The sequence below is a fragment of the Theropithecus gelada genome, chromosome 15 (assembly GCF_003255815.1).
Source record: "Theropithecus gelada isolate Dixy chromosome 15, Tgel_1.0, whole genome shotgun sequence".
In the NCBI taxonomy this organism is placed as follows: Eukaryota; Metazoa; Chordata; class Mammalia; order Primates; family Cercopithecidae; genus Theropithecus; species Theropithecus gelada.
The window spans coordinates 31,945,545-31,968,773 of record NC_037683.1 but is presented as its reverse complement, the minus strand read 5'-3'; the positions used below and the strand labels follow the sequence as shown (position 1 = coordinate 31,968,773).

The following is a 23,229-nucleotide window of genomic DNA, read 5'->3' as shown; positions in this document are numbered from 1 at the left end:
AGGCAAGAGGATCACTTAAGCCTAGGAGTTCAAGACCAACCTGGGCAACACAGTGAGACCCTATCTTTACAAAAATTTAAAAATTAGACACGCATGATGGTAGGAATGTCGTCTTCTTTTTTTAGAGACAAGGTCTTGCTCGCCTTGTCACCAGGTTGGACTGGAGTGCAATGGTGCAGTCATAGCTCACTGCAGCCTCCAACTCCTGAGCTTCAGTGATCCTCCCACTTCAGTCTCCCCAAGTAGCTGGGACTATCGGCGCACACCACCACACCCAGCTAATTTTTTGTAGAGATGGGGTCTCACTACATTGCCCAGGCTGGTCTGAAGCTTCAAGCCTCAAGTGATCCTCCCACCTCAGCCTCCCAAACAGCCAGGATTACAGACATGAGCCACCATGCCCAGCCAACAAATATGCTAGTTTGTACAAAGAACTTGAGCATCCCTGGATTTTGGTACCAGTGGGGTGTCTTAGGACCGATCATCCAGCACACTGGGGGACACACTGTACTTAACCGCTTAACAAACCCATGCTTATGAAACACTGACCTTCCTCTACTATAAAATAAAGCTCACGAGGTATGAGGGGTAATAAAAGCTATTTGTCTGTAAGCAGTCCCAGAGTTAGCAAAAGAAATAGATACACCTTTCTAATTATCTGGTTTTTCAGCAGATGAGATCAAATCTATGATACTCACCTAGATATTCCCTGGATATTTTTTCTCAAGTCTTTGAAATCTATAAAAACTAACAATCTTCCCTCAACTCATCCCAAAGCAAGAGTACGTAATCCCAAACAAGTCACTAAGGAACAAATTCAAATTTAAAATCAGCCCTCCTCCCCCTCCACCCTACATTAAGAGACTTACATATATACTTGCTCTCCTTACATCAACTCAGAATCATCACCACCAACTCTGCCCACTCTATACATAGCACAGCTCCTGCTAGCCCACAGGCCCTGCCAGAACTAGTGTATAGGATGGCCTGGGCAACATGGCAAAACTCCACCTCTACAAAAAATACAAAAAAATTCACCAGGCATGGTGGCATGCACCTGTAATCCCAGCTACCCAGAAGGCTGAGGCAGGAGGATCACTCGAGTCCAAGAGATGGAGGTTACAGTAAGCCAAGATCACACCACTGCACTCCAGCCTGGGTGACAAGAGTGAGACCCTGTCTCAAAAAATAATAATAATAAATAAAAATAAAAAGTAAAAGATCTCTAAGCTTTTAGATCCAGTTTCACTTCCTCAAAGAAAAGTTCTTAATGCCTACAGTTGTACTGTCTAAAACAGTAGCCAGTAGAAGCTAGCCACATGTGGCTACTGAGCACTTAAAATATGTCTAGCTCAAAAACTGAGACGTGCTGCTGGTATAAAATGCATGCTAGATTTCAAAGACAGTATGGAAAAAAAAGAATATAAAATATCTTATTAAATTTTTTCTAATGATTATATATTAAAATAATAGTATTTGGGGTATACTGGATTAAATAAAGTATCACTGAAAAACTAAAACAGGTAAAATTTGTTTGAGTATAAGTACTAGAAAATTTAACATTACCTTATGTGGCCTGCATTACACTTCTCCCGCACAGAGCTGGTCTAGAGGATGAGATGTCCATGACAACAGACTGAGGATGGAATACTGATGCACCAGAGAGGTAGGCAGGTTCTGCCATGGAGACTAACCATCAACTCACACTGACTTTAGTGACCTGAGGCTTAAGGGTTTTGCTGTTTTAAAATTTCCATGAATGAAATCCTGCTGTGAATATAATCCTATCTAGTTGATGAGTCAATAAAAGGACTTTATTAGTTTACAACATAAAACCTTAGCTAAAATAACTTACCTTTACAAACCAAGAGTGATACAGTCTGTCCCAAAGTTCTAGTACTTGCTTTTCAATTACAGCAGTATTGTTCACCTTATCTCCTAGAATTTTATGGAGCTAGAAAAAAACACAGATACGACCTGGTACAATATTTCAGGCAACAATAGAGTAAATTTAATATATGCTGCGTATTTACATTTGTTTCAAATCAAACAAAAATGTTCCAGACTATTTATCTCTAGCCACATTATGTTCTTTCCTTAAACTCTACTCCTGACGATTCCCAGTAAATTTCCTTTCTCATCTTTTTGCTTCTATCTTGTTTGCTCTATTCTCAGGTCTCTAAGAGAGCTACCTCACGCTATCAGAGAATGATGCAAATGAAGCCATGATTGCTGACTTATCTGATCTTACCTGTCTAGAGAAAAATCTTTCCCCTGTAATCCCAGTGCTCTTCCATTATACATATGTCTCATGTTACATTTATCTCTATTATTAAGAATTACCACAGAACTTTAAGTAAAATTTTAGGACGCTGGCTATAAACACAAATCCTTCCCTCCATTTGCATGCTGAGAGATGTGCGGTCTCATTTACAATTGATCAGACTGGCCTCGGGTTTGTGGAAATCAAGTACACTGAGACGACGTAACTTAGAGGAAGGCTATCATTGTAAGATGTTATCCCACTTAGTTATTATTAAAACCATATTATAATATAAAAAACAATTTTTACACTTTCAGAGGCTGAGGTGGGCAGATCACGTGAACCCAGGAGTTTAAGACCAGCCTGAGTAACATGGTGAAATCCCATCTCTACAAAAAATACAAAAAGATTACCAGGTGTAGTGGTGTGTGCCTGCAGTCCCAGCTACTTGGGAGACTGAGGTGAGAGGATCACCTGAGTCCAGGAGGTTGAGGCTGCACTGACCTGTGATCATGCCAATGCACTCCAGCCTGAGTAATAGAGTAAGATCTGGTCTCAGGAAAAAAAAAAAAAATCCCTAAAAGAAATTTGTAGGCCCACTTCCTTAATACAATTGTTTCCATTTTTCTATTTCCTCTGCAACTTTCTGCCTGTTTACATAGAGACAATTTAGAATTCTATATTTTCTACTGCATTATAAACATTTAATCTTCAGCCATCACTAACCTTCATCTTTAATACTTTTCTATTAGTTCATTATGTTCTGGTATTAGCTAATCATTACCCACTCTAAGGATATATAATTAAATCTTTTTTCTTTTTTTTCTTTTCTTTTCTTTTTTTTTTTGAGATGGAGTCTTGCTCTGTCACTCAGGCTGAAGTGCAGTGGTGCAATCTTGGCTCTCATTGCAACCTCTGCCTCCCAGGTTTGAGCAATTCTCCTGTCTCAGTCTCCTGAGTAGCTGGGATTACAGGTGCACGGCTAATTTTTGTATTTTTAGTAGAGACAGAGTTTCACCATGTTGGCCAGGCTGGTTTTGAACTCCTGACTTCAAGTGATCTGCCCACCTCAGCCTCCACAAGTGCTGGGATTACAGGCGTGAGCCACTGTGCCGAGCCATGAATCCTAATTTTTAATGTCATGAGTAACACTGCAATGAACATCCTTTTACACAGTTTTTAAGGATATCTATGGATGCTCATTGCAGGGTTACTTGTGACATAAATAAATGTACTGGAACCAAAGAAAATGAGTTTTTTGTGTTTTTTTTTTTTGAAACAGGGTTTTACTCTGTCATCCAGGCTGGAGTACAGTGGCATGTTCACGGTTCATTGAAGCCTGGACCTCCCGGGCTCAAGCGATCCTGCCACCTCAGAGACCCGAGTAGCTGGGATCACAGGCGCATGACACCACACACAGCTAATCTTCTTATTTTTTTGTAGAGACAAGGTCTCACTATGTTGCTCAAGCTGGTCTGGGATCAAGTGATCCTCCTGCCTCGGCCTCCCAAAGTGATGGGATTACAGGCATAAGTTACCACACCCAGCCGACAATGAGCATTTTAATGGCTCTTGCTACGCACTGGTAAACTGACTTCTATAATAAGAAATATACCAATTAATGCTTTTCAAATTTACATAAATGACCCAATTTCCTCAAAGCCTTATGAACTAACTGGACAATTTTTAGGGAGTTTAACAGGTATGAAATGTAGCCATTATTTATTATTTTCTTATTTAGTAATGAAAGGAGTGACCATTTTCCCGTGTTAGTTTACAACATCTATTTCCTTACTCTTTGTTTGTTTGATTCTGGCCTTACAGATATGTGAACCAGTTACTAGACATATTCAATGCAAACATATCTGTTCAATTTGTTCCTTTATATTTATTCATAAACTGAAAACAAAATACTCAATATAATAAAGCCATTTGGCCAGGCATCGTGGCTCATGCCTTGTAATCATAGCACTTTGGGAGGCCATGGTGGAAGGATTATGTAAGCACAGGAGTTTGAGACCAGCCTGGGCAACATGGTGAAACCACGTCTCTATAAAAAAATAGAAAAATTGGCTGGGCATGGTGGTGCATGCCTGTAGTTCCAGCTACTCAGGAGGCTAAAGTGGTAGGACCACTTGAGCCTAGGAGGTGGGGGTTGCAGTGAGCTGAGATCGCACCACTGCACTCGCCCGGGAACAAATCTTGCCGATTCTTACATAATCCTAATTACTTCAGTATACTAAAAGTGCAACTTACCTTTATTCCTACAGGCAATACTAGGGAGGGAAAGAATATTCCAAATCCATATTGCGGAACCTAATCCTTAACTGTGTTGTCTTTTCCTCTATCATTCATTTCCCCTTCACAAAGCTCCCTCCACTTCAGTCAAGATCATTTCCTCAAGCACACTCCTGTCTCAGCATCTCAATCATCTCTTCAAGCACACTCCTGTCTCTGCATCTTGGCTCACACAAATACCCTTCTTAAAAGCCACTCTTTCTTGATCTGTCATTACTTCAAGGTTTATCTCAAGTGCCACATCAAAGCACTTAATCCAGTTCTGGGCACACACTGCAAGCATGCTACAGTAGACACAAAGGATTTGAAGTTAAGCTTCAGTTTCAAAGTAAGCTCTGCAATCTACTACATGACCCCTGGGAACTGACTCAGCCTTGCTGAGTCTTGTTTCCTCATCTGCAAAGTAGGCAAAATAATTTATATTGCAGACTTCTTAGAAACAGTAAAAGAAAAAAAAATTAAATGAAAATAACTGGAAACTGCCAAAGACAGTTATCAGCAGATAATAAAATTTAACATGCATGAATACTTTTTCTCTACAAAGCCTTATTTGACTACCCAAACCAAGTGATCATTCTGTCCTAACTCACAAGTAATGAATCAGATCTATCTTGAAAAAGTACATGACCAACCTCTCAGATTCTTCAGGCCACTATCCCTATTTAATGTGATCTTTCAAAAGATTTAATTGTATGTTGCTTACCTGTTTATTTAAGCCTATTTACTGCTGCGAATAGCATTTCTATTTATGTTTTATCAAAGCAAGAAGCTATCACCAGTAAAGACCCTGAAAAGAGAAAGCTGCAAAGAAAGGTTCTTCCCTTACCTTGTGAGTTATCCATTCTCGTCCATACTGATACACATTGTTAGCCGCAGAATTCAGGGCTCTTTGGACTACCTGAGCCTCAGGAAGCCAACTAATGTAAAACAAAGAAAGAAAAGAATGAAAAAAGTACACTTTCTGTGTAGTGTACCAGTAATGCTTTGAACTGGATATGCTTAATCCATAACAGACAGACTGTTGATCATTCATCAATACACAGATACTGAAGCATCATGAGCAGGACTGCCAGACTTAACTGGCCTAAGTCTAACATTCAGGAAGTCCTTTCAATCTTTCCTTAGTTTTATTTATTTTATTTTATTTTATTATTTTATTTTGGAGACGGAGTTTCACTCTTATTGCCCAGGCTGGAATGCAATGGCACGATTTCGGCTCAGTGCAACCCTGCAACTTCCACCTCCTGGGTTCAAGTGATTCTCCTGCCTCAGCCTCCCAAGTAGCTGAGATTATAGGCATGTCACCACACCTGACTAATTTTGTATTTTAGTAGAGATAGGGTTTCACCATGTTAGTCAGGCTGGTCTCAAACTCCTGACCTCAAGTGATCCACCTGCCTCAGCCTCCCAAAGTGTTGGGATTACAGGCGTGACCCACGGCACCCGGCCTCAATGTTTCCTTAGCTTTTAGACTCACTTTCCCCACAACCTCCCTTTCATTCTACTCTGCCTGGTTTCTCTGTTCACATGTCCTGAGTCATCCGCCTTATTCGGCACCAAAGAAAGTGGTTCTGGGAGACTGGGATATTCAACATCCGGGACAGGGTTTTCAAAGTGTGGTCCACAAATCAGCAGCATCAAAACTTTTTGGAAACCTCTTAGAAATGAAAAATTTGGGGCCCAAACCCAGATCTACTGAAAAAGGAACACGACTGGGGCCCAGCAATCTGTACCTTAACAAGCCCTGTAGATGATACTGAAGCATGCTACAGTTTGAGAATCGCTCATCTAAGGAAGTGAAGAAATCAGAAAGAATGAAGGAAATGAAGAAAGTGAATCATTATCCTCAACTTGGTTATCTGCTGAAGATCTTTTAAAGATAGAATTCCTGAACAGAGTTCCAACTATGTAAGGAATCAGAGTCCACAAGCTTTACTTGCTGTGCAGTGAGAGGTGGCCACCTCACTCTCCTGTTGACTAAGCAGGCTGCACCATATACTTTAATCAAGAATCCTTTACATAACCATAGTGTTTCCACAAGAGAAAACATGTTCACGTATTCTCTAAATTGTTCCTTTTAATAATATATGCTGGAGATGTTGACATTCACAAATTTAACAGTCCTCATTTCAACTATTCCAAAGTGAAGCCAAAAGGTGAAGGCAAGAAGAAGCTAGTCGTTTACTTTCCTGAGGCCCCAAAATGACACATCCTACAACTCTAACATAAAAGGGTCAATTAGGTAAAGTCAAATGTGCAACATCCTCAACTCACTGCAGCTTTATGTGCTGTGTATGAGCAAGATGGTCATAAAGAGAAAGTCAGTTGCCACTGACAGCCACAAAGTCTGGGTGCCTAGGAAAGTGGTCTTTAACTAGAAAAAATAAGAGATCTTTGAATGAATTAAAAAGTAGACTATTAAATCAGTAGGTTTGAATCATAAGTATTAACCAGTTTGACCCACACTCCAAATAAAATATCTGTGAAACTTCTTGGCAAATTCCTCAGTCCACTCAAATATTTCTCAGCAAGGTCAGCACGCTGGTTCATGCCTGTAATCCCAGCACTTTGGGAGGCCAAGGCGGGCGGATCACTTGAGGCCAGGAGTTCAAGACCAGCCTGGCCAACAAGGCAAAAAATACAAAAATACTAAAAAATACAAAAATTAGCTGGGCGTGGTTGCACACAACTGTAGTCCCAGCTACTCAGGAGCCTGAGGCACAGGAATCATTTGAGCCCAGGAGGGAGAGGTTGCAGTGAGCCAAGATCATGCCACTACCCTCCAGCCTGGACAAAAGGGCAAGACTGTCTCAAAAAAAAAATTTCTCAGCAAGTCAAAATTTCAAAATTTTAGACACAAATATAATAATGTACAATATAAGGACATAAACAGGAAATCTGGATCACTAAACTGAAATGTGATTTGGGAGAAATTAGGTAGCTTTTAAATTACTCCTTTATAAATTCATCAGTGGCTTGAAGGGATTGCTAAATATTTTCAATTATATGGTAACTCATAATTGATGTGATATTGATATACTGGTATTATATTGATATTATATATTATACTGATAACACTATCCTGTAGTGTTATTTACAAGTGTGAAGATGGGCAGGGCGCAGTGGCTCACGCCTGTAATCCCAACACTTTTGAGAGGCTAAGGCAGGTGGATCACCTGAGGTCAGTAGTTCGTGACTAGCCTGGCCAACACAGTGAAACCCCATCTCTATTAAAAATGAAAAAATTAGCCAGGTGTGGTGGTGTGCGCCTGTAGTCCCAGCTACTTGGGAGGCTAAGGCAGGACAACCGCTTGAACCCGGGAGGCAGAGATTGCAGTGAGCCGAGATCATGCCATTGCATTCCAGCCTGGATGGCACGGCAAGACTCCATCTCAAAAAAAAAAAAAAAAAAAGTGTGAAGATTCATAGAGGTATCTGGACAGATTCTTAATGATTCACAAACATCTACTGGGCCTGGGAAAATGTCTTACTGGCCACTATGAAAACACTTTCCCAATGTACTCACACAGGTTTCCTAAGAGCAACAAATGAGAGGAGCTGTTCTGGGGACAAGGTAGAGGCACTGGCTCAGTCCCAGCCTCCCTCAGGAGACATGGGGTCAGAAACACAGGAGCCGCCTTAGCTGGGTTGTACTCTGGCCTTACACACCTACAGGCCCTGAAATGAGCTCCTTCCTTGGAGATTCACTGCCTCAGCCTATCGCTAACTCCCCTACTCACTCAAGAGGGATTCCTTAGCAGAAACCAATGCCCTACAGTTTAGACTGGTCTGCCCTCACCTTCCTGGGTAAAGGTTAATCTCTATCACCTACGACCTACCCAGAGAACAACCCTGATTAAAAACAACTTAGTTTAGCCTACTGGGTTTCTCCCAAGTAAGCGAAGGGATAAGTGCAACTGAGAACCATTTCAGTACCATCTCCTAATGAGGGTCCTGAGACGCATGAATCAGGCTTGAGACAAGCCAGGAGAAAGCAGAAAATGAGCTCTCAACTAACAGAACTGCCAAACACAAGAATCAGGATGTGCATCAACCTCATTTTCTTTAGAGCTCCACTAAGATGATCCTAATCTAATTTACCCACCAGCTTACGAGGCACATCCAGCAGAAGTCAAGGGACTACATGGGCCATATAAAACCACACCAAGTTGGAAGAAAGTACATCTGGACTTATTCTTAACTGTATCTTCTCCACTAGGAGTATCCACATGAATCCCCCACAAGGTCAACTACCCTCCTCCTGACAGAATCCACTGAGTACTGAGAGTTGGAGGAAACCATTATCATTATTTCACGCCAATCCCTACTATTTCCAATCCCATTCCCACTTATCTGCTGCAAAAGAATCAGACCTTCCATGAATCATCAAAGTCTAAGCAGCTTTAAAAAGTCTTCCTTTTGGGAGGTCGAGGCGGGTGGATCACTTGAGGTCAGGAGTTCAACACTAGCCTGGCCAACATGTAAAACCCTGTCTCTTACTAAAAACACAAAAATTAGCTGGGCGTGGTGGTGCATGTGTGACTGTCGCGTGCGTGACTGTAATACTGGCTACTTAGGAGGCACAAGAATCGCTTGAACCCAGGAGGTGAAGGTTGCATTGAGCCAAGATCACACCACTGCACTCCAACCTGGGTAAGAGTGAGACTTTGTGTCAAAACAAAAACAAAAACAAAAAAACTTCCTAAATGAAACATTACTCAGCAATAAAAAGGAACAAACTTGATATATACAACATCTTGGATGAGCTTCAAGAGAATTATGCTAAGCAACAAAAAGCCAACCTCAAAAGGCTGCATACTCCATGAATGGATTTATGTATTACTCTCAAAATGATTTTATAGCTATGGAGAACTGATTAGCGGTTGCTAAGAGTTACAGAAATCTTGAAGGAGAGGGTAGAGGGTGGGTGTGGCTGTTAAGGGGAAGAAGCCTGCAATGGAACAGTTCTGTACTGTGTTGGTAGCTGACATGAAGCTACACATATGATGAAATCTGAAGTGTATTATAGCAATGCCAATTTCCCGGTTTTATTGTACTACAATTATGCAAGATGACAACACTGGAGGAGGTGGGGTGAAGAGTATATGGGTCTTCCCTGTATATGTCTTTGCAACTCCCTGTGAATCTATAATCATGATCTCAAAATTTCAAGACAAAAAAAAACCTTTCTTCCACTATCTGATCTGGGGCTGCTCAGATTGTGTGCCTTTGCTACAGTTGCAGAGAGAATGCTACTACTATTCAAAACCAGTACAGAAGGGCTCTGCATTTACTTCCAGTACAGAAGAATGACCCAAAGAAAAGGAGCCCTCTGGATGTAAAGGCTGAGGCTGAGTCCTAGAGGACAACACTTGGAAGGTCTATCATCCCATGAAAGGCTCTATCCACTTGCCTAGATCCAAGATGGCTCCTTCCTAAAATCCCATACCTGATACATGTTGGTTCCTCTTTTTTCCCATCCTCCTTTTAAAATGTATTATATCCAAAGAGCCAGAGGACAGAAGACCTCACTTCTTACTTCAAAGATATATGGCCCCTAATTTCCCACCTTCCCCACTCCACTGAACTCACAGTGTTTATATCCATACCCACTCTGACCTGCTTTCCCCAGCTGTTCCATTCGTGCCATGGATTCATCTCATGCTTCATCCTCAGAGAAACGCACTAAGAATTATCTCTCTCCTAATATTACAATCCCTTCCACTCTACCAGTTCTTTCCCTGGAGCATATAAACAAGGCTTCTCCATCTTAAAAAATTAAACAAAACTGCTCTATACCTCCCTCCCAGCTACGTTCCATAGGCAAACTTGGGAAAGAGAAGTCTATACCTGCTTTCTCTACTTTCTTGTTCCCAACAATTTCTCAACACACTGTGATCTAATGGGCTTCTGCTACACCAATTAAATGAACTGCTCTTGCAGTTGCTAAATCCAATTTCACTCCTACAAATTTCTGCAGCAATTTGACATTGCTGATCACTACTACTTTCTCAAAATGTTCTCTTTCCTTGGTTTTCCTCTTACCTTTCTCATAGCCCATTCTCATTTTCCTTTGTCAACCTATTGTTTTTTGTTCACCCTTAAAGGCTTAAGATACCCACAGGGCGCACCTCCAGACATCCTCTCCGTACCTTATATACATTCTTTCTTTATGCTGATGCTTCTCAAAACTCAAGATCTAACCCAGACCTCTCGTCTGATTCCTGGATTACACATCAACTGCCCATTTTTTAACTTCACCCCATCTCTCCTGAACCTCATACCTATAGAGTCAACAGCCTACTGGATGCCTCTACTTACAATAGTCACCTCAAACTCAACAGGTAAACAGGTGAATTAGTTTCCCTACCAAATCTGCTCTTCTATTTCCTATCTTCGTGAATCTGTCATCACTCAGTAATTTCCAAAGCTAGAAACATCAGTCATGCTAGATTTCTTCCTCTTATATTCAATTAATCACCAACTAACCCCTCAAGACCTTACAAATCTGTCCCTCCTGTTCACCTCCACTGAAACTGTCTACAGTTCAGGGCTTTGTCACTTCTCATCCAGTTTACTCTAGAAGCTCTTAATTTGTCTCAAAGGCTCACATCTTGTATACCTTCAATCTTTTCTCCACAAAGCAGCTGAAAAGCCTGTTCTAGAATGAAATCTGATGATTCTACTTCTCTTCTTATATCCTTAATCAAAATAATAAACATATCTATCACTCCCCAAAATTTCCTTGCACCTGTATGTATGTCCTCCCTAGAGCTCCACCCCAATCCACAGGCAACCATTAATCTTACTGTCACTACAGATTAGTCCGCATTTCCTAGAACTTTAAATAAATGAAATCGTACCATTCGGGTTTTTTGCACAAATTTTTTCACTCAGCACACTTTTTTGTTGTTTTTTTGAGACAGAATCTTCCTCTATTGCCCAGGCTAGAGTGCAGTGGCACAATCTTGGCTCACTGCAACCTCCATCTCCCGAGTTCAAATGATTCACGTGTGTCAGCCTCCCAAGTAGCTGGGATTACAGGTGCGTGCCACCACACCCAGTTCATTTTTGTACTTTTAGTAGGGACGGGGTTTCACCACATTGGCCACGCTGGTCTCAAACTCCTGACCTCAGGTAATCAGACCTCCTCAGCCTCCCAAAGTGCTGGGATTACAGGCGTGAGCCACCGCACCCGGCCAGCATATTTATTTTGAGAGTCATCCATGTTGGTATATGTATCATTAGTCCATTTTTTTTCTAATGCTGAGTAATATTTCACTGGATAAATATACCACAATTTATATTTCAAAAGAAATACACTTCCTTTACGAAGATTCAAATAGGCCAGGTGCAGTCATTCATGCCTGTAATCCCGGCACTTTGGGAGGCTGAGGAGAGAAGATCACTTGAGCCCAGGAGTTCAAGACCAGCCTAGGCAACATGGTGAAACTCCTACAAAAGATATAAAAATTAGCCGAGTATAGTGGCTCATGCCTGTAGCCCCAGCTACTCAGGAGACTCAAGTGGGAGGATTGATTGAGACCAGGAGATCAAGCCTGCAGTGAGACACGACTGCGCCACTGTATTCCAGCCTGGGTGACAGAGCAAGACCCTGTCTCAAAAAAAAATAAAATAAATCAAATATTATTCTAAATCAAGTTCAAGTAATATCCTAGGCAGGTTTTACAGAAAATAATAAAGTAGAGGCAAAGGAAAAAATCAAGTTAAATCTCAACTTATAAGCCTAAAACTGGCAGAATATTTCCTGACTTATGACTGTGTTGAGGTTAATAAAAGGCAGGTCATACAATGTGTCATCAAGTTGTTATGTGGATAACACAGCTCTGCTGAACATCCCCCACAAAAACTGAAAATCCTTCTTCCCGAAGCCAAATTAAACATGTACACAGAGATCCTATAAAACAGAAGTTAGCAAATTTTTCTGTAAAGGACCAGAGAGTAAATATTTTAGGCTCTGCAGAACATATACTCTCTGCCACAGCTTCTCAATTCTGTTTGTCCTTGAAACCTCAAAACAGCCAGAGAATATATGTAAACGAGTAGACACAGGTATGTTCCACTAAAACTTTATTTACAAAAGTGTTGGGAAAAAGGCTTGTGGGGTACCATAAAAATATGGGACAATAAGTTGTGGAAAGCCACAATAGGCTTCTGAGGAGGAAAGCCTGCTAATTGCCATCATGTTCCCATACTCAGAGTGAGACCTGCTCTCTTCTCTGTAAACACTGTGTTCAAGGAGAAAGACACTCCTTTGAAACACTGGAATGTGGACAGACGTACAGGCTCCTAGTTAAGCCCCACTAGCTACTCTCCAGTAAGTTAAAGATACGCTGTTTGAGCACAAAGGAGATTCATTTAAACTGCTATTGCTATAGATTACACTTATGACATATTGCCTCCCTTTCACTGTTTCACCCTGAACATCTGCTTCTTAGATCTAAGTGACTAAATAAATAGTCTGGAGACCAGAGCTCACTGCCTTTGCAGCCTCCATTACGCAACTGGCCCCCTGACTCCCACCTTTATGAACTCTTAACCTGTCTCTTCTCATTTCTTTGTCCCCACTGGACTTCAGGTACTCTGTGGGTGGTGTTGAGGCTGGTCCCCAACACAAAAGGAGGTGGCTGAATTTGGCCCTGGACCATAGTTCACCTATCCTTCCTCAAAAATAATACAATATGGGAATATGTCAAGAATTATAACACTGGGCATGGTAGTATACACCTGTAGTACCAGCTACTCCAGAGGCTAAAGCAGGAGAACTGCTTGAGCCCAGGAGTTCAAGATCAGCCTGGACAACATGGTGAGACCTCATTTCTTAAAAATAAATAAATAAATAAATAACAAATTTAAAAATTATACAGAAAGTTGAGGAGTTGCAGTTTCCACGTTATAGTGGAAACTTTCCTTCAGTTGATCGGGAGCAGTGGTTATAAATGACTCTGCCACTGGGGGATTATCATCTCAAGTTCCTTACCCTTTGATCTTGTTTCCTCATGTGTAAAATGGGGATAATCTCTTCAATCTATCTCACACAGTCACTGTGAGGAACAAATGACATAAGATAGATGAAAGTGGCCGGGCACGGTGGCTCACGCCTGTAATCCCAGCACTTTGGGAGGCCGAGGTGGGCGGATCATGAGGTCAGGAGATCGAGACCACCTTGGCTAACATGGTGAAACCCCATCTCTACTAAAAATACAAAAAATTAGCCGGGCGTGGTGGCAGGCGCCTATAGTCCCAGCTACTTGGGAGGCTGAGGCAGGAGAATGGCATGAACCCAGGAGGCGGAGCTTGCAGTGAGCCGAGATCGCGCCACTGCACTCCAGCTTGGACAACAGAGCAAGACTCCATCTCAGAAAAAAAAAAAAAAAAAAGAAAAGATGAAAGTGCTTTGTAAATTATAAACATGCTGTAAACCTCAATTATAAAACATAAAGTATCATTTACCATAAATTGTACCTAAAATCCTGAGCACTTTCCTCCCACCCTCTGTATTACATGCCATTCTTCTGCAAAAATGACAATATTTGTCAAAGCTCTGGCAAACCCTATCTTTTATCTTCCAATGCAGCTGCATCAATGAAGGTCATTTCATACAAACAGATGCTGAAATTAGGTTATTCATCTCTCTTCTTTTTCAAAACAATATTCTTACTTTGCCCACTCAGGGTGATTTGCTAGAGTTTCATTAATCAAATTACTTGTGACTTCAATCATGTGTACACTCTCTTGATGTACCTGTATTACAGATAAAGAGAGAAAAGAATCTCAGTAAAAAATAAACCCAATTTAACATTTATTTTTCTACTTTATTATTGGAACAATGCTTTGAGAGCCAAATAAATACACATCTTTGCTTTAATTAATTTAGAAACATGCACCTCAAAGTTACTATACATTATATCTAATGATGCACTCTATGGGAAATAAAAAGTACATGCTAGCTCCCTGTTCAACAAATGACTTAAGAAAAAATACATAGATATGTTCGAATACTTGACACATACATGTGCATACATTTCATTCACATGGATATATTGTATACATGTGTTTGTATATCTATGTAAGCAATACCAGCACTTTGTGAGCCAACAGGTTCGTCATGTAGTGTGAGACAAACAGGCAAATAAGGAACTAAGGGTTTTTTTGGGTTTTTTTTTCAGCCCGATTCTCGCTCTGTCATCCAGGCTGGCTGGAGTGCAGTGGCACAATCTCGGCTCACTGCAACCTCCACCTCCCAGGTTCAAGCGATTCCCATGCCTCAGCCTCCTGAGTAGCTGGGATTACAGGCACTCGCCACCATGCCTGTCTAATTTTGTATTTTTAGTAGAAACAAGGTTTTGCCATGTTGACCAGGCTGGTCTTGAACTCCTGACCTCAAGCAATCCACCCACCTTGGCCTCCCAAAGTGCTGGGATTACAGGTGTGAACCACCGCACCCAGCTGCAACTAAGTAAGGTTTCTGAGTAAAAAAAGCCAACAGAAGCTGCACCTCTGAATTTACCTTGCCCAATAACCAACAAAATGAGGGGGATAAAATGGGAATTAACCAGTTGAAAAAAATTTTTTTTCACCCAGGACATCCAAACAAGGAAAGAAACATAATCTGATACAATTTGGAACTCAGCCATCAGGTAAAGAAACAAAACATTCTGGAGCACAACAGAGAGCGTAACAGCTCACTCCTAAACTGACCCCATCACCCAGGAGCCACACAGGTGAGCTGACAAACATACTACAACTCACCGGTAACAGGGAGAAAAGAAGCCACATCCTTATCCTTTTCTGATGACAGAGGGAAAGAAAGTGTAATGAGGGAGAAAAGAACAAATCAGAGGAAAGAGATCAAAGTCCCCCACCCACACCCACCCCTCATCTCTGTCCCTTTCTGCAGTGAAAGTTCCACAGAATGCAAGGAATTGAGCGAGACAGTACAAAGATTGACGGTATTTTTCCATGGGCATGGGTATGAGATTAACCAAGTAGCAAAATCACTAGGGCAAGTCACATACCAACCCAGAACAGACCAGAGTCTAGATATCCTAACAAAGATACATAGCCAGCTAAGCCATCAAGTGATACCACTTCCAATTCTATCAGGCCCCAGAAAGGTAGGAAGAACACAGAATACAAACTGTACCAAGAAGGGGAAAAGAAACTGATTTCAGACACAATGAAGAGATAATCAACTCAGATGCAATGCCTAAAATACAGCCAGAATGAATAAGGCCTGATATGTTCTTGTGAGGACTTAGGCTAGCATTTTGTGGGATATGGAAAACGAGATGGCTATAAACTAGGGGATATAATCTTACTTAGATGTTTAAAGTAAGTTTGGACGCTGTGTTGAAAACACACTAAATGACGCTAAGGAACAATTCAAGAGAGAACAGGGATAGCTTTGAGCAGGGCAGTAGCGGTACTGAAAAAGAAGTGATTGGATTTGAGAGCTATCTTACATTAACCAACTGTTGGATGTTAAACGGGTTTTACATTCCCGAAATAAACCTCACATAGATACATTTTCCTTTTTACATATTGCAGGATTTAATCTGTTAACGTTTTGTTAAGAATTTTTGTGTCTATTTATAAGGGATATTGGTCTGCAGTTTCCCTTCTGTAAATGCCTTTGACTTTGGTTATCTGGGCAATACTAGCCTCATAAAATGAGCTGGCAAGTGTTACTTCTTTGCTAACTGAACAATATTGTGTAGAACAGGCAGTATTTCTTCACTACATGTTTGATAAAACTCAACAGTGAAACCATCTGGGCCTGAGTGCTTCTTGGTAGGAAGATTTTCAAACACTAATTCAATTTCTTGTCCTCATAGTGGGCTACAATTTTTCTATTTCTTCTTGAGTCTGTTCCATTCCTTCTCTACAAGGAATTTCTCCATTTAATGTTATCAAACTTGTTGGCATAAAGTTGTTCACAATATTCCCTTATCTTTTTAAGATCCGTGAGATATGCAGAGATGTTTCCTCTTTTGTACTTGATATTGGTAATTTGTATCTTCTTTCCTTTTTTCTTCATCAGTCTGGCTAAAAATTTGTCAATTTTATTGGTGTTTTTCAAAGAACCAGCTTTTGAGTTAAAATGTTTACTATTGTTTCTCCATTTCAAATTTCCTTCATCTACACTCGACCCTTATTATTTCCTTCCTTTCATTTACTTTGGATTAATTTGCTATTATTTGCTAGCTTCTGAAGGTGGAAACTTAGGTCACTGATTTTCCTTTTTCAAATATAAGCATTTAATGCCATAAATTTCCAACAAGACACTGCTTCAGCTTCATCCCACAACTTTTGATACACAGCGACTTTTCTTCCATTTTAAAATCTTCTAATTTCCTTCGAAATTTATTCGATTCACAGGTTGAGAAGTATGCTGCTTAATTTCTAAATATTTGGACATTTCCTAAATTTCTATTACTGATTTCTAATTTAATTCTGTGTCAGGAAATGCTTCATTTTTTCTTTTTTTGTTTAAGACAGTGATCTCTGTCACTCAGCCTGGAGTGCACTGGCACAATCACGGCTCACTGCAGCCTCCACCTCCCAGGCTCAAACAATCTTCCCACCTCAGCCTCCTAAGTAGCTGGGACTACAGGCATGTACCACAATGCCCACCTGATTTTTTAAACATAAGGGTCTCCTTATGTTGCCCAGGCTGGTCTCAAACTCCTGGGCTCAAGCAATCCTCCTGCCTCAGCCTCCCAGGTAGCTGAGATAACAGGTGTGTACCACTGTGCCTTGCCTAATACTTCCAAGTGTATTGAACATACTGTTTATTCTGGTGAGTATCCCATGTTTTCTTGAAAAGAACGTAATTTCGAATTGTTAATTAGGTCAAGTTGACCGCATTTTTTGGTGTGTGTTTTGTTTTTGTTTTTGCTTTATTTTGAGACAAAATCTTGCCTGTCATCCAGACTGAGGTGCAGTGACACGATCAAAGTTCACTGCAGCCTCAACCTCCCGGGATCAAGCAATCCTCCCACCTCAGCCTCTCAAGTAGCTGGGACTATAGGCTTAAGCCACCAAGCCCAACTAATTTTTTCTATTCTTTATAGAGATGGGATTTTGTCACGTTGCTTAGGTTGGTCTTAAAACTCCTGGAGTCAAGGGATCCACCTGCCTCATCTTCCCGAAGTCCTGGGATTACAGGCATAAGCCACCACACCCAGCTGACTAACAGGATTTTAAGGCTTCTAAATATCCTTATAATTTTCTAACTACTTATTCCCTCAATTATTGCAAGGAGTATTGAATCCTGAACTATAGTCATAGATTTATTTCTCCTCTTAATTCTGAATGTTTGATTTCATGTATTTTAGAGCTCCGCTGTTAGGAGCATATACATTTATAATTGTTATCTTATGGTAATATTAACTGTTATCCATATGAAAAGTCCTTAATTTGCCTCTAGTAGTATTTCTTTTTGACAATCTATTTTGTCTGATAATATATAATCAACTGCACGTATTTTCTGTGGACAGTTTACAGTGTATGCTTTTTAATCTTTTTACTATCAACCTTCCTGTGACTTTGAATTTAAAGTGTGTCTCTAACAGATACCAAAAGCAAGTTGGAACTTGCATTTTTTTTTTTTTTTTGAGACGGAGTCTCGCTCTGTCGCCCAGGCTGGAGTGCAGTGGCCGGATCTCAGCTCACTGTAAGCTCCGCCTCCCAGGTTCCCGCCATTCTCCTGCCTCAGCCTCCCGAGTAGCTGGGACTACAGGAGTAGCTGGGACTACAGGCGCCCGCCACCTCGCCCGGCTAGTTTTTTGTATTTTTTAGTAGAGACAGGGTTTCACCATGTTAGCCAGGATGGTCTCGATCTCCTGACCTCGTGATCCACCCGTCTCGGCCTCCCAAAGTGCTGGGATTACAGGCTTGAGCCACCGCGCCCAGCCGGAACTTGCATTTTACATTCAGTCTGACAATCTCTGCTTTTTGACTGTTTAGTTGCTTCTCATGTAACCTAAGTATTGTCATGACCAGGTTTAGGTCTGCCGTTTTGCTACTTGCTTTCTATTTGTCCCATCTCTATTGGTCCTCTGTTCTTCCTGCACTGCCTTTTGTGTTCAACAAATTTTAGTATACCACTTTAGTTCCCCTAATCCTTAGGTTATTTATTGCCTGCTGTTTAACTTATCTAAATCTTATCTCAGCTTTTATCACAACCTACTTCCAGTTAATATTGACTTATATCCAGGAAAATATTTTAAGAACTTCACACCAGTACAGTTCCACTTTCCAGCCCTCTTCTTTGTGCTATGGTTTTATATATGCATAACTCATCTATATATGTTATAAAGGCCACAAGAGTGTTTCTGTTTTTCTTTAAATAGTCATATTTGTTTAAATAAACTAAAAGAAGACAGGGGAAAATATAACCCACATATTTTCCAAGTGCTTTCATTCCTTTCTTTGGATCCAGATTATTTTTGGAGTCATTTATCTTCACCCCGAAGGAATTCTGTTAGCTTTCCATATAAGTGCAGGTCTGCTATCAAAAAATTCAGTATCTGTTTATCTAGAAATGTTTTCATTTTGCCTTTACTTTGAAAGAACAGTTTCACTGACTATAAAAGTATTGTCTGATAGAGATTTCTCCCCATGACTTTAAATATGTTACTCCAATGTCTTTTAGTCTTTGCTGTTTATTAAGAGAATTAAGTCACTAAATGTATTGTTCCCCTGTTTGTGATGTGTAATTTTTCTCTTGCTTCCTTCCAGATTTTCTTTTTATCTTTGTCTTTCGGCAGTTTGACTATGATGTAGCTAGGTATGGTTTTGTGTTTGCATATGCTTATTCTACTGAAGGTTTGTTGAACTTCTTGGATCTGTTAATGTTTTTCACCAAACATGGGAAATTTTTTAGCAATATCTCTTCAAATAATTTTTTCTACCTTTTTCTCTTCCTCTTCTCATCTTCTAGGATGCCTATTACATGTCTGCTAGAACGTCTGACATTGTCCCACAGGTGTCTGAGGCTCTGCTCATCTCCAGTTGGACCTGACGCCAAAAGCACAGGCAACAACCAAAAGCAAAGGCAAAAACTGACAAATGAAGCTACATTAAACCTAAACACATCCGTGCATCGAAGAACACTTCCTTCAAGAAAAGCTGCAGGTTTTGCTGCCCATGTGAGAATGCCACCTGTTTTTACCTGTAAAGAAAAGGTATCTGTTTTTACTAGCTACAGTAGCAGCTTTTCATCAATGAAAGATCTCCTGGTTGCCTACCTGGTCATTTTCTAATGCTTTTAAATGGTGTTTTAAATAATTTCATGCTGTTTTATTCTTGATTTCTGTGGAAAGGAATTACCTGACATCCTCACCCTGCTATTATCCCAGGACATATTAGTAAAGAGGAGCCAAAAAGGATTTTCTGGCAAACTAGATGTGGATACAAAACAAAGGCAGTAGTCAAAGATGATCCTGAGACTTCTCATTTGAGCAAGCAGAAAGAATGGAGTTGTCACTGAAGACTATGAGAAGAACAGACAAGTGGAGGAAGGTCTGGAATTCAGTCTCTGACACGTTACATTTGAGATGTCTATTAAACATTCAAGTAGATACTGTCATGAATGTTTCAGAGAATGACAGCTTTCTTGGCCGGGAGAATGAATTAGATAACCAACAAGGTTCCCTCAAAAACTCAGTTTGGATGAATTCTACACCCAGAAAGAAATGGTTCAGTAATACTTGTTATCAAAGTTCAGAGAAGCAAAAGCTCACTGAAGCAGGGGATGAACAAAGAAAAAAGACTTAAAAGATAAAACTGAGATGGCCAGGCAAAAGATGCTACGCAAAGGGACAAAGAAGGAAAAGTAGAATAGAAGTGTAGGAGAGAGGAGAAAGGAAAGTGAAAGACCATACTAATGAAAGCTTTCTCTAATGAAGAACTGGAATGTAAGATTATACAGTACCAGGCTTAAGCAAAATATGACAAAAACAAAGCCTCTAAATAAGTCTGCACAGTATATATACAAGACTATACATAATTAATACCTAAGGAACACACAGAAACTATACATAGACTGACACAGAAGTACAAGAAGAGGAGGCTTTCAGAAGCAAATGATAAGATAGCTTGAAGATGACACTAAGAATAGGACTTCCAAGCGGAGATGCCACTTAAGAAATAATGCAGTTCTTTAGCAAACTGGTTAATTAGATTATCAATTATAGTTACCAACAGGTCTCTATGGGACTAAAGGAATAAAAAAAAATTTGGATCCATGATTTCACATAAGCTTCACCAATTCCTTGAAAACAACATACCAAAATCTGGGTTGTAGAGTTCGATACGGTTCAGATAAAATAAAGATTAAAATGTACTATAAAAGTGGGAGGAAAAAAACTTGTCAGACTTGATAAGCCTAAAAAAAAAAGTAAGAGATATCACTATAAAGATAACATTTTAGGTGTGCTTTACAGAATAATTTTCTTTGATGAGATGGAAATGGGGAAAGGAACTGTAAGCTGGAAGGACCTGGGAAGTGAGAAATAAAGGTGCTATGGTATATATCAGAAGAAGGATCAATGAGACAAGGATGGAATGTGCTAATCAGCAAATTCTGATCTAGTGAAGAGTACTAACCAGATTACAATTCATGAGACCAGATCCTAATTCTTCTATTAAAAAAAAAGAAAGCGCCACTTGTTCTTCATTATCTCATTTTTTTTCATTTGTATTTCCTCCCAAGGGTTTTGATAAAATAAAAATGCATGTAAAAGAGTTCTGAAAAGAAAAACACTAGGCAAATTCATGGCAAAATTAGTAATATACAAATCATAAATCCTTTAGCTAGTGTATATACTTGTAAGTCAAGTTAACATTTTCCATGCTGCTTCTGCTAGCTTTTTATCCAGACTACAATTCTAACAATTAAGGGTTTATTAATGAGAATAATAATTATTGTACTCTACCTTTGCAGTCAGGAGTAGGGCTAAAAGAAGAGTTCCTATCACTAACAAAAATATGATGAAAATGCTAATTATTTTATCTAACATCTTCTCCAACCAGATGATCATCTGCACAAAAATGAAAAAGAGAATTACTTATCTTTAAAGTAGAACTTTAAAAATACAGATACTCAATTATCATAAAGACAAAACAGGATCTTCAGCATGTCTATATTCAAATTCTCAAACTGTAGGATATCTATGTTTCAAATTGTAATTTATAACCTGGTAAGTATTCTAAACAAAATATTGACAATCCATTAGCTGACCTAAAATCTCATGAAGCTGTATTATCAGTTTAACAAATATCCAAGACTTTAGCAAAAGTCTCTTATAATACAGGCATGGCCTAAAAAATACAGATAAAATTGGAGCAAATTAAAAGAGGAGTTGCATTCAAAATATTTTTTCCATTTGATATCATTAGAATTACAAAAGCAGTAACAAAGAAAATCGAATGTTAAGGCAATGATAAATAACAAAGATAACAGTTGCCCAAGGAGCGAGGGGTTGGGAGGTGAATGCACAATCAAGGAGGGGCACAAAACACGCTTCAAGTTAATTTGTTTTATTAAGGGGGGAGTCACCGATAGATAAATGGGTATTCTTTACATCTTTTTATGTTTGAAATATTTCATAATACATACTAAAATGCTTTTCAAAATCTGATATTCTACTTAAGTTTCTATTATTCTGAAAACATAAGCTTTATGACATGATTGTAATTGATATAAATTAATCAATATGGTAGCTGTTCCTTAATCAATAATTAAAACTGTGTTTCCCTAAATGCTATCTGACATTGTCTTGCTATAACTTCCCTCATCTTTCACAACCACAAATAATCCTACATTTTAAACAACTTGTGTTTTCAGAATATATACTTGATTGCTAGAATTCCTTTCATGCAAAGCTACCGTCTAACATCTCAAAACTACATTTAACTAGATTAATAACTGCTGAAACACCACAATGCACCGCTCAACCCCAACGTGAGCAACAGCATTGCTTAATAAGTTATTCTTAATTTAGATCTGATTTATGCTCTCTAAACAGTGAATTAAACATCCAAAAGCAAAGAATGTTGGTTGAAAAAACAACATGACTTCTGCAGCATTTACTTTCACTTGACATTTATAAGCTTGTGCCCTCCTTATCTGTTTTTCATCAAGGACACTGTCACTAAGAGATCAACGCTAAAGTGAACTCAAAGATAAAAAGTTAATCTTTAATCTTGACAATTACAGCTTCAAACAGAAGAGTTAATTTTCAGTGCATGCTACCAAAGCATCAAAGACAATGCAGACTAAAAAAAAAGGAGTAACAGGTTTCTAAGATATGGAAGGTCAGATGTCATATTCCGAAGTTAAATTCTAAAATCAATGAAACTGAAAACTTTCACAATTAGAAACCAACTGAAAAACTAGTTCCCGAGGCAGCTTCCTGAGGAAAGAGCTAGGTTTGTATCACTCCTCTTTGTATCTCCAAAATCTAAGCGCTTAGCATGTGGTAAGCATTCAATTACTATGTGTTTGAATAAGCAAGCATAAATAAAATAATTTCAAAATTAAGACTACATTTTTAACCACAAATTACAATTTCTGAAAATAATGTAGGAGCCTCTATTTTTTTCAGAAAAGTCATATCCTGAAATGCATTTTTAAATGT

At 39.5% G+C, this 23,229-nt stretch overlaps 1 protein-coding gene across 3 annotated transcripts in view; it reads right to left on the bottom strand.

The window, feature by feature from the left end:
- TMEM245 (transmembrane protein 245) overlaps nt 1-23,229 on the bottom strand; it is a 101,923-nt gene that overhangs the window by 40,784 nt on the left and 37,910 nt on the right. For all 3 annotated transcript variants that reach the window (XM_025359067.1, XM_025359068.1, XM_025359069.1), the window contains 4 exons: nt 21,526-21,630; nt 14,244-14,326; nt 5,388-5,478; nt 1,856-1,954 (listed from right to left, as the gene is read on the bottom strand). In XM_025359067.1, coding sequence (XP_025214852.1) covers nt 1,856-1,954; nt 5,388-5,478; nt 14,244-14,326; nt 21,526-21,630 — 378 coding nt within the window. The remainder of the gene's footprint in view (nt 1-1,855; nt 1,955-5,387; nt 5,479-14,243; nt 14,327-21,525; nt 21,631-23,229) is intronic.